Source organism: Charadrius vociferus, unplaced genomic scaffold, assembly GCF_000708025.1.
Source record: "Charadrius vociferus isolate BGI_N301 unplaced genomic scaffold, ASM70802v2 scaffold332, whole genome shotgun sequence".
Lineage (NCBI taxonomy): Eukaryota > Metazoa > Chordata > Aves > Charadriiformes > Charadriidae > Charadrius > Charadrius vociferus.
Genome location: NW_009647418.1, coordinates 2,052,005 through 2,064,097, shown reverse-complemented (window position 1 = coordinate 2,064,097; position 12,093 = coordinate 2,052,005). Strand labels below are relative to the sequence as shown.

At 39.0% G+C, this 12,093-nt stretch overlaps 1 protein-coding gene across 1 annotated transcript in view; it reads right to left on the bottom strand.

Moving 5' to 3' along the window:
• SBNO1 (strawberry notch homolog 1 (Drosophila)) overlaps positions 1–12,093 on the bottom strand; it is a 26,924-nt gene that overhangs the window by 14,663 nt on the left and 168 nt on the right. The window contains 10 exon segments of the mRNA XM_009880261.1: positions 132–237; positions 311–446; positions 994–1,155; positions 2,077–2,167; positions 2,310–2,443; positions 3,448–3,608; positions 5,162–5,258; positions 6,420–6,520; positions 8,659–8,968; positions 11,392–11,540. Coding sequence (XP_009878563.1) covers positions 132–237; positions 311–446; positions 994–1,155; positions 2,077–2,167; positions 2,310–2,443; positions 3,448–3,608; positions 5,162–5,258; positions 6,420–6,520; positions 8,659–8,968; positions 11,392–11,540 — 1,447 coding nt within the window.

The window sequence follows — 12,093 nt, the reverse complement described above, 5'->3', positions numbered from 1 at the left end:
CTAGAGTTGAAAAGTTCCTAGTGTGACAGGACGAGTTTGCAGAGGACTATGAGTAAGTGAAGACAAAGGAACTGGAAAGCACAGTCAATTGCAACCATATGCATTCTTGCTATAGCTCTTCGAAATATTACCTTCTTTCAACAGCCTGAATAAAATCGCTGAATTCCCTAAATGGAGTTCCTTCACCCCATATTCCAAGACGGTTCATATATGCCATATTTCTTGGCTCAGATGCACCTAGGAGAAGAACACACACTGTAGCAGTGCCAGTAAAAACAGAGACATTTAATGCAAACCAAGGAGTACATACCTGTGGCACTAGCATAAACAACCCTGGCTTTTGGAAGTTTATTTTGAAGTTCCAATACAGCCAGACCTGTTTTCGTTGGTTTTGATGAACCAACAGGACACAGATTCTTAGCTTTATGACACTCATCAAATACAATCTGAACTGTAATTAAGGAAAAAACTTTGTCCCACGTATTTTTAGAAGGGGAAGCTAAAACAGAAGACAACAAAATCTGCTAATTACCATAGGTAGCAGCAGTCAATTGTAAACTCAAAGACACTAGTCATACTTTTCACTAAAAACTCTGGGAAAAATATTTGGCTAGTAAGTATTAAAATTAAAATTACCAACAAATGAGTCCCCAATTTTTATTTTTTATTTTTTAAAGAATTCACTGGAGGAAATTCCAGTGTAAACTTAAGCTTCTTAAACATCATGTTTTAATTTTATGTGTTTGTTATGGAAAAAGCAGAAGCTTCACTCTTATACCAGAGCTGCGTGGCAACAATATGATGGCAGCAGATTTGTCACGAAGTTTGTAAAACTTGAAGTGTAATGTCAAAGCATGGATACAATCGATTACTGTCATGAATAAAGAACAATAACTAAAAAAACCCAGCAAATAAAATTATACGATGTTTTTTAAAGATGCAAGTTTGAGCAGCAATTTGGTCACAATCAGCTGAACTTCAGATAAAGGATACAACTCCATCAAAGTCTTCACCACACCAGTGAAGAAGCTGCTTTAATCTGGTTTTGTATTTACCACCAGACTGACTTTCACCAATAAGAGAAGAATAGGTAGCAAAGATGACACCTTTCTTCACGCTTCCATTGTGTTTGGAAGAAATTTTCCCATACTTGAACTGCAATAAAAAGATAAGAAATTAGTCAAAAGAGATGCCTCCACAAACCCACCTACCACATGATTTAAGGGATGCCGGTGGACTTAAGGTTAAGGTGTGTACACTTTGAATCACCTGTACTCCTACATCATGACTGGGGCACAGCTGACACATGGTAATGTGGTTAAGGCGTTATACAGCACCTTACTTAAATATCTACTTAAGGAAGACTAGGTCTGAGGCCTCAAAAGATTAACAGCCGCATTTTTTGACTACATGGTTCCCTTTAATACAACTAAGATTTCAGTTTCAATGCATCCCTTAGAGCTAACAGGTCAAGTGTATTCACAGCTGCTACTATAAACAACAATTTCTAAAGCTTTACTGTATTTTAGAAATTAAGACTTCACAGAGCAAAAATACTAACTTAAAACAAACTTTAAGTTCAGTGAATTCAACCAGTAATCACACTTCACAATTTATGTAAGTGGCTAATCCTGAGCAGAGGCACAGTCTCCAAAAATAACTGCACATGCTACTGCTGCTTTAATAAATTACTGAGGAAGTCTATTATTCAAGTATTACATACAAAATGAATTACGTATAAAAGGTACGCTGGGAGATAGAAGGGAAAAAATTTAAAGGCTGAAGTCTAAATTTCAACTTCTTGAAAATACTAGTAGTATCAGAAGTGGTTTGAAGAGTAATTTTTTTTTTTAAAAAAAAATATCACATACTAAGACTTAATCCCACAAGGGGCCTATTTACATGATAAAGTACTGTGTGGTTCTTCAAAAGATTAAGGCCTGTCAAACAAGACCTAGGCAGCATATTTATTGAAATTAGTACATTCTTGCTCTTGAAACAGTCAACATGCACAACTTGTCACACAAGCGTACCTAAAGTTTTGCCTCAACTGTACATAGTAAAAAGTTTCCACACCTTGTTTAATGAATGAACCAGTATGTTTTTTGCTCCAATATCTCTCAAATCTCTTTCAGCGTCGTATTTCAGATCATTTGACACACTAAACCTGAAGATATAAAACAAAATATATACTCTGTAAGTTACATCAAGAGTTCAAAAAGCCCTTGCTAGAACATTTGTCGGAAGACAGATTACACTGAATTTAAGTACACTACAGCGTCTGCTCTAACAAATCCTGACACACTTACCAGACTGCTCTTTTTCTGCCTAACAAGTAGTTTTCATAGATTATTCCAGCTATGGTCCTTCCTTTTCCTACACCAGCACCATCGCCTATCAAGAATCCAGCTCTGTCTCCATTGGGCAGGAATGTTTCATGTTGCTGTAGGAGAAAGAACAAAAAAAACTTGTACGCATTCTCCAGAACACATCACTGGATTGTCAGAAATAAGTGAACATAAGAAACATCCTATTGGATGAGACCAGAGGCCCACCCAGCCAAGCAGCCTCTTAACAGCAGGAAGAGTGGATTTTATTTAGGTCAAGCATGTGAGCCTAACTGCTTTATGTGATCTACTCTCCCCCTGCTTCCCTCAGCACCTAGAACTGCTGTATGTATCTGTCCGATTCTTTTAGTGCCTACTACCAGACTGGCTGCTTTTTTTAAACCCACTGATAAGCACCTCTGCAGCCCTTTGAGGCAGCAAGACCCAGATATCCACTGTCTGTGTAAAGAAGTATTCTTCTATCCATTTTAAAACAATTTCCTATCAGTTTCACCGAGTTCTGCTTTGTAGGATTCCACTGCCTTCTTGATTATGTAAACCTTTATTTCATCCCCCTGCATTTTTCTGCTCTCCCGCTCAAGACACTCTAGTCTTGTTAGCCTCTTTTCACATGGCAACTTCTTCTCTCCTGTGACCATTTTAGTTGTCCTATAACTTCAATACCTTCCTCCATGACATGCAGAGAGCTGCCTATACATCTGATGTGGGCCCACTGAAGTTTAATACAGCAGCAAAATAACACCCAGTCTTGCTGTTACTCTTCCCAATGATGCCAGTCAGCATTTGCTTTCTTAGCCTGCTGCTACTGCAGCCATTAAGTTATTTCAGAGAAAAAAAAATAATGACTAAGATGTCCTTCCTGAGTTTAAAGACAGTTTGAGATCAGCATCATGGAAGTCGTTTCGACAAAGCTTTCCTAGGTGTACTACTTCACATTTATCTGAACTGAAGCTCACCTGACACCTTCTAATGCAACTCAAACCTTTAAGCTCTTACTATTTTATCTCCTTGTAAAATTGATATAGCTGCGCTTGTTAGACAGTAGTTTTTCTTCTTAAATTCTACGTTAGCTTTTAAGCTGTACTAATGTCTAGCATACCTGGGCTGCGTAAGTGATTGCTTCAAGTTGCAAAGCTGACAACCAGCCACTATCAATTGTTTCTTCTGATATTGATGTCTGGTACCACACATCAGGAGGAGTTACACTGGATAATGAGCTGGTTTCCACTACTGGGTCAGGATGACGTAGACCAATTTTTACTGGTTGAAAAAGGAGGGGAAGAAAAAGAGACATAATACAGAGCTCTGTCGCTGCAGCACAGGTTATCATATTTACCAAAACAAATTACACTTGTCCATTGCAGTGGCTGAACTCAAGAACAACTATGTTTCATTGCAACAGTATGTCAGTGTTAAACAAACTGTATCATGTACAAAGGAATACATTAATCTGAATTTCTATAACTGCAATCTTAACTTTGTTTCTCTTCTCACTACCTTCCCCCAACTTTTATGAAATTAGATAAATTTCTTCATAGAAAATTAAAATATTTGTGTACTTGACATGCGTGAGAAAAACTGGACTGAACTTGGCCTTCCCAAAGGCCAGAGGTGGCCTCAACGTGCCAGAATCACAAAAGCAACATTCTTCTCACGATTTATATAGTGCTGGTTTTAAGCAGCATGAGAGCAGAAAAGATTTAGAACAGACAGAATCGTTTAGGTTGGAAAAGATCTTTAAGATCATCAAGTCCAACTGTTAGCCTAGCACTGCTAAGTCCATCGCTAAACCATGTCCCTCAGCACCACGTCTACACGTCTTTTGAATACCTCCAGAGATGGCAACTCCATCACTTCCCTGGGCAGCCTGTTCCAATGCTTGACAACCCTTTTGGTGAAGAGATTTTTCCCAGTACCCAATCTAAACCTCACCTGGCACAACTTGAGGCCATTTGCTCTTGTCCCATGACCTGTTACTTGGGAGAAGAGACTGACCCCCCTCATTACACCCTCCTTTCAGGTAGTTGTAGAGACCAGTAAGGTCTCCCCTCAGCTTCCTTTCTCCAGGCTGAACACCCCCAGTTCCTTCAGCTGCTCTTTATAAGACTTGTGCTCTAGACCCTTCGCCAGCTTCGTTGCCCTTTTTTGGACATGGTTTAATTGCTGACAAATCTCATCAGTGACAATAGAAATTAACTATTTAGCTACAAATTCCATGCAAAAGTTTTTGCCTTGCTTTTAAAGCAGGCCAGCAATGTACCTAAGAAATAAGATAACAGCTTTTTGTCACTGATTACAATAAAGAAAGGAGAGAAAAAAAGATGCCAGCAATTAACAGCAGTAAAAAATTAACTTATTTTTTAGTAAAAAAACCCCAGGTCTAATTAGTCAGTCAGGAACAATGCAGGAAGAATGTGCTTATGGTAATTCCATGCCAAAAACCTCAAACTAGATTTTTAAGTGTAGCAGTGACTACTTAATCCCTTTACAAAATTTCCTCTGCTGAGGCACAAAGCATCTTAACGCAGGTAAGAAAAACCTGATCTTGGCTGAACTATATTTTGAAACAAGTACTGCCCTCAGATACCCTAAAGAATTCCATTTCTATTACAAAAAATCTGCACACCTTCCAAAATGAAGTGCTATAGAAGAGAAAAACTTCCTAGGAAAACCCACCACAAATTCAGGTGCTTTTCACTTGATACAGATAGTAACCTGTCTGGTTTTTGGTGTTAGTAACTACAGAAGAGTAAACAACAAATTAGCTCTCAAAACATTTCAGCTTTTTGAACTAACAAAACATTGTATCATACATTTTATTGGCATATACTCAGCGTAAGTTTCCGCATGGCCCATTTCTTCTTCATCTTCTTCCTCAGGTTCCTCCTCTTCTTTTACTGCTGGCACTTTCTAGAATAGAGAAATACCTGCATTAGTCAAACAACACATTGCTAATACTCTATTGTCCTCGAAATTAAGCTGAGAAATGAAACGAGCACAAACTTGCACTTGAACGTTTTAACACACGTACTAGATGAACCAGTGAGCAGCTGGGAAAGCTACAAATGGAAATGTAGATTTCTTACACTGAACAACCCTTCAAAGACAAGAAGTCAGGGAACTTCCTCTCCTTTGCAAGGAGACTCAAGTACTCCGAAATCACATAAGCAGAATTAAAGAAACACTTCTTACAGCACACCAAATCCAAACTATGACTTAAAGAAAACTGCCTTGAAAACACAACAGCTACTTAACAGCCAAAACATAACTTTCGAGTACTCCCGTGAAGTCTCCTGCAGTTTCACATTCATTACATAATTTCACAACTTTGGGGAACAGTTACAACAGTCACAGTTCTAGCCAGTATTCTCTGAAACCTGACAGTGTTTTTTTTACTGTGATCTTGATCAATGTAAATATAGGAATATTTTTAAAGTACTCACTAGATATAAAAAAAAAAATAATCCACAATTACTGAGTTAATGTTTAACATAAAAAAGCTAAAAATCCTTCTGTATGCCAGTCACTAAGGAGCACTGTTTGTCACAAACTTCAGCCTGATTTTAGCTATCAGTGAAGATGTTGAAACTCAAGTGTTTACTGCATCAGAATGTATTTTTATTACATTTAGAAAATTGAATGATACTCAATTTAGAAACCACCCAGAAGGTCAGCCAAGCTAGAGAAAGTCTTCTAGTTTCCTTGTTGCTAGTTATACGAATGGGGATATTTAAAAAGAAAATGCCTTAAAAACACAGAGCAATTGATACACTTATCAGGTTTAATTGGAGCACACCCTTCTTTGTCCACACAATGAGGTTCTAATAAAGACAGCTAATTTCTCAAAGCTGTCATTTACTATATAGGGTAGTCTGCTCTACAAAGCTGTTAGTTTTAGTCATCTAACCAAGTATTAACCTCATGGAGAAACTAACCTTTTGAACAAACAGATACACTCGATAATTCTACCACACAAAAGGCATATATGAGTAACTACTGAAACTAGTTGCATATGATTGTGGCCAATAAAATATACATCCATTTAGCAAATTAACCATTTGTATTACTTACCATAGTAGGTGAAAAACTTCTCATTTTAATATCATTTATCCATATTCTTGCTACCTCTTTTGTGGAAGCCTCCTTCTTCACTGCACCATTGCTCAGATCAGCTACAAAAGAAAAGCTGTGTTTTACAGGCATTCCCTCCAAACATTGACTCAAATTAACATCCTTCTGTATTAATGAACTGGAAATTAAGTTCAAGATGTCCAGTAGCACACTGATGCTTCAAGAACACAGTATTTTTGTCCAAATTAATAACATTAAGCATGGAGTTAAAATCCTGTTACTTCTTTGACTGAAGAAACTTCCCATGCAATACCACTGCATCTGACAGAGTGGTGTATTAGTTTCAGTATTTTTAAAAAAATATTTTGGACCTCCACCAAATCTATACATCATATTTGGAAATACACCATCTTGTGAGCCTTTGGAGTTTAACAACAAAGCAGAAAGCCCAGTGTTTCAACAGAAATGAACTTACCTGGTTTGGTGGTGTTTACCACCTCAGGAGAAACTACAATTATTTCTGTAAAATAAGAAGTCAACACTTTGGACTTAATTGTTTAAAGTTTATAACAGGATTCTTCAAGAGGACATTTTTATTAAATTTGCTGTCCTCAGCCATATTTGGAAGCAAATGGCTATAGGGCTCAAACAATTTACACAAGGATATATATAACACATTGAAAGCAGCTGTCAAGCTTCCATCCTGTTGACAGTCAATGCATCTAATAAATTCAGCATAATTGCCCCTAAAAAACAATTAAGACAATTGCACAAATAAAGTTTTCCTCAAAGAGTTTGCATAATTTAACTTTTTAATATTTTTCCAATCTACAACTCCTGCTGCCTGAATTATAAAAAAAACCTTTTCCTTCCAAGAGCTTCTCTGCCCTCGAATTTTCTACAAGTATTTGTCAATTTTTTTGATAAGCACAAAGGATCCAGAAACACAAGCAAACAAATAAGATTAGAAATGCAGTTCTAGAAGTTGCATGTCTCCTCCTCACTTAACACAGAAGCTACAGATTCAACTATTTCCTGCAGCTGTGCCACTACAACAGCTATTGTGTATTGATGTTATCTATTATTTATGTGCTTCTCTGGATTTTCATTTAGCAAAAAGGGATAAGTTAGTCTTGTAAAACCTCCTCCCCCAACTCCTCCTCACTTCTTTACCCCCATCCCAACTTCAGTTCGTGTCTCAACTTCAATTTTTGTCAGTCACTCCACAACAGAAAGCAATGAAACCAGAAGGCACATTATTCTTTTTTGTTTCAGTCCTATCAGACAGCTTCATCTATTGCACACTCTATCTGCATATGAAAAAAATAGGTTACTTCCACCCTCGCCTATAAGAATCAGTAAATCTTACTTCAGAGACAATGAAAATATAGTGATCCAGAAAAAGCCTACGTACCCTTCAGAAAAAGCAGCAATAGAGATATTTTCAAACTCAACTAGTCTGATCCTAAAACCAGAAAAACTTGAAAGGATCCTATCAAAAAAATACACACATGTGCAGCTTTCCCTTATATAAAGCTGGCTATATAAGCCATCCACATATTAGAAGTAACATACAAGGAAAGATCATGAAAGGAATCATAAAATGAAGATTTGGAGTGTGGTAACAAAATACTTGTGGCATTTCAGTTAACACCACATTTAAGTAGTAACATGGAAACAGACCGCAAGTTTTTAGGACTGAAGTTTTTCAACACAATACATCTGATGCCTCCCATGAAACATACAGGGAAAAAGATAATCTTTCTCAGGAGATGCTTTACAGAAACACCCTATTATAGGAATATCAGCAAGTACTACAAATCTAGTTTGGAAAATGCCAAAAAAAGGAAAGGTACTCATTTGTCATAGTTCCACAGCAAGTATGCAGTAGAACAGAAACTGATGCAGACACAAATAAGATAGCTAAATCAACTTCAGTAATGATCATGAAATCATTTTACCAGTTTGCCAGCTGCAATCTAAAAATGCCGTTTTCCTCATTCCTTGCAGTAAATCAAAAGCCTAATTTTTTTTCAAAAGCCTGTTGTTTTTTATTACTTCACCCTGAATTCTAACACTATTAAAGTTAGATTAGAATTTATCAGGTTTTCTGGACCATTTCATTTTACTGTGATATTCCACTAATCAACAAAAATACAAGATGTGCAAAGATCTTCACATTATATTATTTCACTATTTGTCTAAAATATTGTGTTTATGAAGAAAGAAGAAAACTCACTTGCTGCTGTTGCTACCGGCTGGGCAATATTAGGAGGTGGCTTCAGTTTCATGAGTTCATTAAGACTATTATTCTTTAGCAGATCTTTCAGCTGAATCTGGTCCTTTGAAGGTGTAGTGGTCAAGGCATTGCGTACTGCTGGTGCTGCAACCGAGGGTCGAGTAGTTGTGCTGGTCTGAATGATTTTTGCTACAGTGATAGTCTGCCTTGTAGTCGTAACAGGTGTTGTTTTTGTCATCACTATTGTAGTCCCCAAAGTTGGAAGCTGATTTATTTGATTCAGCACAAAGGTTGTGGTGGATGGTGGTTGCTAGCAACAAAGAACCAGGAAAATTTTCAGAAGACAATGGAAACAAGCAGACTTTATTAGCCTTTCATCCAGAGCATAGGAGTCACCAGTTTCTAAAAGACTCTTGTAATAAGAAATGTCTTCACATAACATGCTAAAGATGCTAGAGTAATTATTTTGTGGTGCAACAGTCTGAGCAAGAAGTGTCTATTTATCAAGATATTGCTATACATATTTTTGAATGGTATTTTTAAGTGTTATTTTATGGTGTCCCGGTTTGAGCAACACAAGACTAATTTCTCTTCTAATATTTGGGAAGACTGTACTTTTAGAAGACTCTAGTGTCTGAATTTGTGAAAATATTTACTTTATAGACAGCTATGGTGTGTGGGCTTCAAGGTCTCGGTGTTTTTGAGCTTGCCAGTTGCAGGGACGAGGAGGAGCAAGATCTGAACACTTGACCCAAGCTGGCCAACAGGATTATCTCATACCATGACTGTCACATTCAATGTGAATTAGAAAGTTTGCTGCAAAGTTCACTCTCACTTGATGGCTGCCATCCTGAGAACTTTCTGCCCCAGTGCTGGACCCGAGGCCTTCCCTTCCTCCTGAAGACGTAGCACTCGCAGTGCCCCACATTTGCTGTCCACTGCTGGGAGCACACAGCTTCCTACTGATATAATTGGCTGAGTATAATCTTTGCATATTCTGTATTGGTGTTGGGATCAATATTGGTTCTTTAGTGCTATTAATGTAATGCCAATTATCTAATCTTATTCTGTTAAATCTGTTTATACTTCAAGCTCTGGGTTTCCTTGTTTCTTCCCAATTCCCCTTCCTGGGTGGGGAGGTGTCATCAGGTGATAGAATGATTGTCCAAACAACAATAAGTTGTTATGGGTTTCTCAAACCATAACATATGGTAAGAGAAGGTGAAAAATAGGATGAAAAATTTATTACCTAGGCACAAAACATGACTACTACAGGTACAGAAGCCCTCAGCTGAAGAGAATCTCCAACATATAAACTAGCTGCAAAATTGTCAGAGTAAATAGCTTGGATTACTTAAAGTATACGTGCAGTCTTTTTCAGACAAACTGAACTACATCCACCTTCCTGCAGAGCTGCTTTTTGTATTCTCATTTCAGATGCAACCACCAGACTGTGGTGCTCAGCCTTATCTACAGCTAGAAGAGGTGGTACACAGTTCAGGTGTAGAAGACAAGTTTACACAACCTCCCCATCCCCAGAAATTGCATGCAGGGCATGCACACAGGACACCTCAAAATGTTTTTCTGCGTACTGCTTTGTCCTTTTTGTTCCTTGTCATAGAAATCGTATCAACCCGCGGGTACTCTAAGCTTTCGCAGTCTCAGTACAAATAGAACCGAGACGATGGCCAACCGGCATTTTACAGTCCCACCTCTTGTTACATTTTACTATTATACTGTATCGGGTTTACGTGGCAAGGTTGGGGGAGGGCTACAGGGGTGGCTTCTGTGAGAAGACACCAGAAGCTTCCCCTGTGTCCAATACAGCCAGTTCCACGCAGCTGTAAGACAGACTCGCTGCTGGCCAAGGGCAAGCTGACCAGCGATGTTGGTACTGTCTCCATAATAAAATATTTAAGAAGGGGTAAAAACTGCTGCACAATCAGCAGCTGGGAGACAGGAATGAGAATATGCAAGAGAAACAACTCTGCAGACACCAAGGTCAGTGAAGGAGGGAGAGGAGGTGCTCCAGGCGCTGGAGCAGAGATCCCCCTGCAGCCTCTGGTGAAGCAGGTTGTCCCCCTGCAGCCCATGGAGGTCCACAGTGGTGCAAATATCCAATCTGCAGCCCATGGAGGACCCCAGGCCAGAGCAGGATGTGCCTGAAGGACGCTGTGACCCCGTGGAGAGGTGCTCATGCCAGAGCAGGTTTGCTGGCAGGACCTGTGGCCATGTGGGGGACCCACGCTGGAGCAGCCTGTTCCTGAAGGACTGCGCCCTGTGGAAAGGACCCACGGTGCAGAAGTTCATGTAGAAGTGCAGCCTGTGGGAAGGACCCATGTTGGAAAAGTTTGTGAAGGAGCTGCTTGAGCAGGGGAAGAGTGTGAGGAGGAAGGAGCCGCACAGACAATACGTGATGACTCTGGGAGTGAAGTTGAGCCCAGGGACAAGGAAGGGGCAGGGGGGAAGGTGTTTTTAGGTTTGTTCTTGTTTCTCATTAGCCTACTCCATTGTTAACTGGCAATAAATTAATTTCCCCAAGTTGAGCCTGTTTTACTCATGACAGTAACTGCTGATCTCCCTGTCCTTATCTTGACCCACAAGCCTTCCATTTATTTCTCCCCCTGTCCAGTTGAGGAGGGGCAGTGACAGAGCAGCTTAGTGGGCACCAGGTGTCCAGCCAAGGTTAACCCACCACAAATACGTACAGAATCCTCAGGTACCAGTTCTTACCCGAACATTTAATAAGGCTGGAGTTGATACAGTCTCCGGTTCTTGTTTCACAGCAGCTGTGGCCTCAGTCTCCAAGCCTAGTTCTAATGCACTAAGTGGCACTGACTGCAGAGGAAAGACACATTAGCAGGGAAAAACATCTTTAAGACTAAATATCCACCCACAAAATGGAAGCTAATGGGGAAGTCCTTAACTATGCTCATTAACAAAAGTTTCACTGAAAATAAAGATCATCAAATGGTTGACTTCACATTCAAAGAACTTAAACATACAACAGCTTGTTAGTTAACTGTCATGAAAATACAATTAGTTTTGTGATGTCACTGTTCAACAAACTACTGTTCCCAGTCTATGTCTGAAATGGTTATGTTCTTGCAGATTGAAAGCTGTCATGGAGCTTAAACACCACATTATATTATATTTTATAGGAGGGCAGCTAGACTCCTGTGATATACAGTTCTCCATGGATACATGACAGCATACCCCCATTTAAAGTCCAGAAGTTAAGTATATATATGTTTATACTGACCTCAGTAGTGTATTTCAGATTGCTTTTTTGCATTAGAGTTTAAAACTAATTAACAATTCATTTTCTAATCTCAGTACTACGAAGCAAGAAATTTATGAAAACTCCACGTTCTTTAACCATTTGCTATGGACACATCCCACCCCCCCACCGCCCCCCAATTCATCAAGTACAAG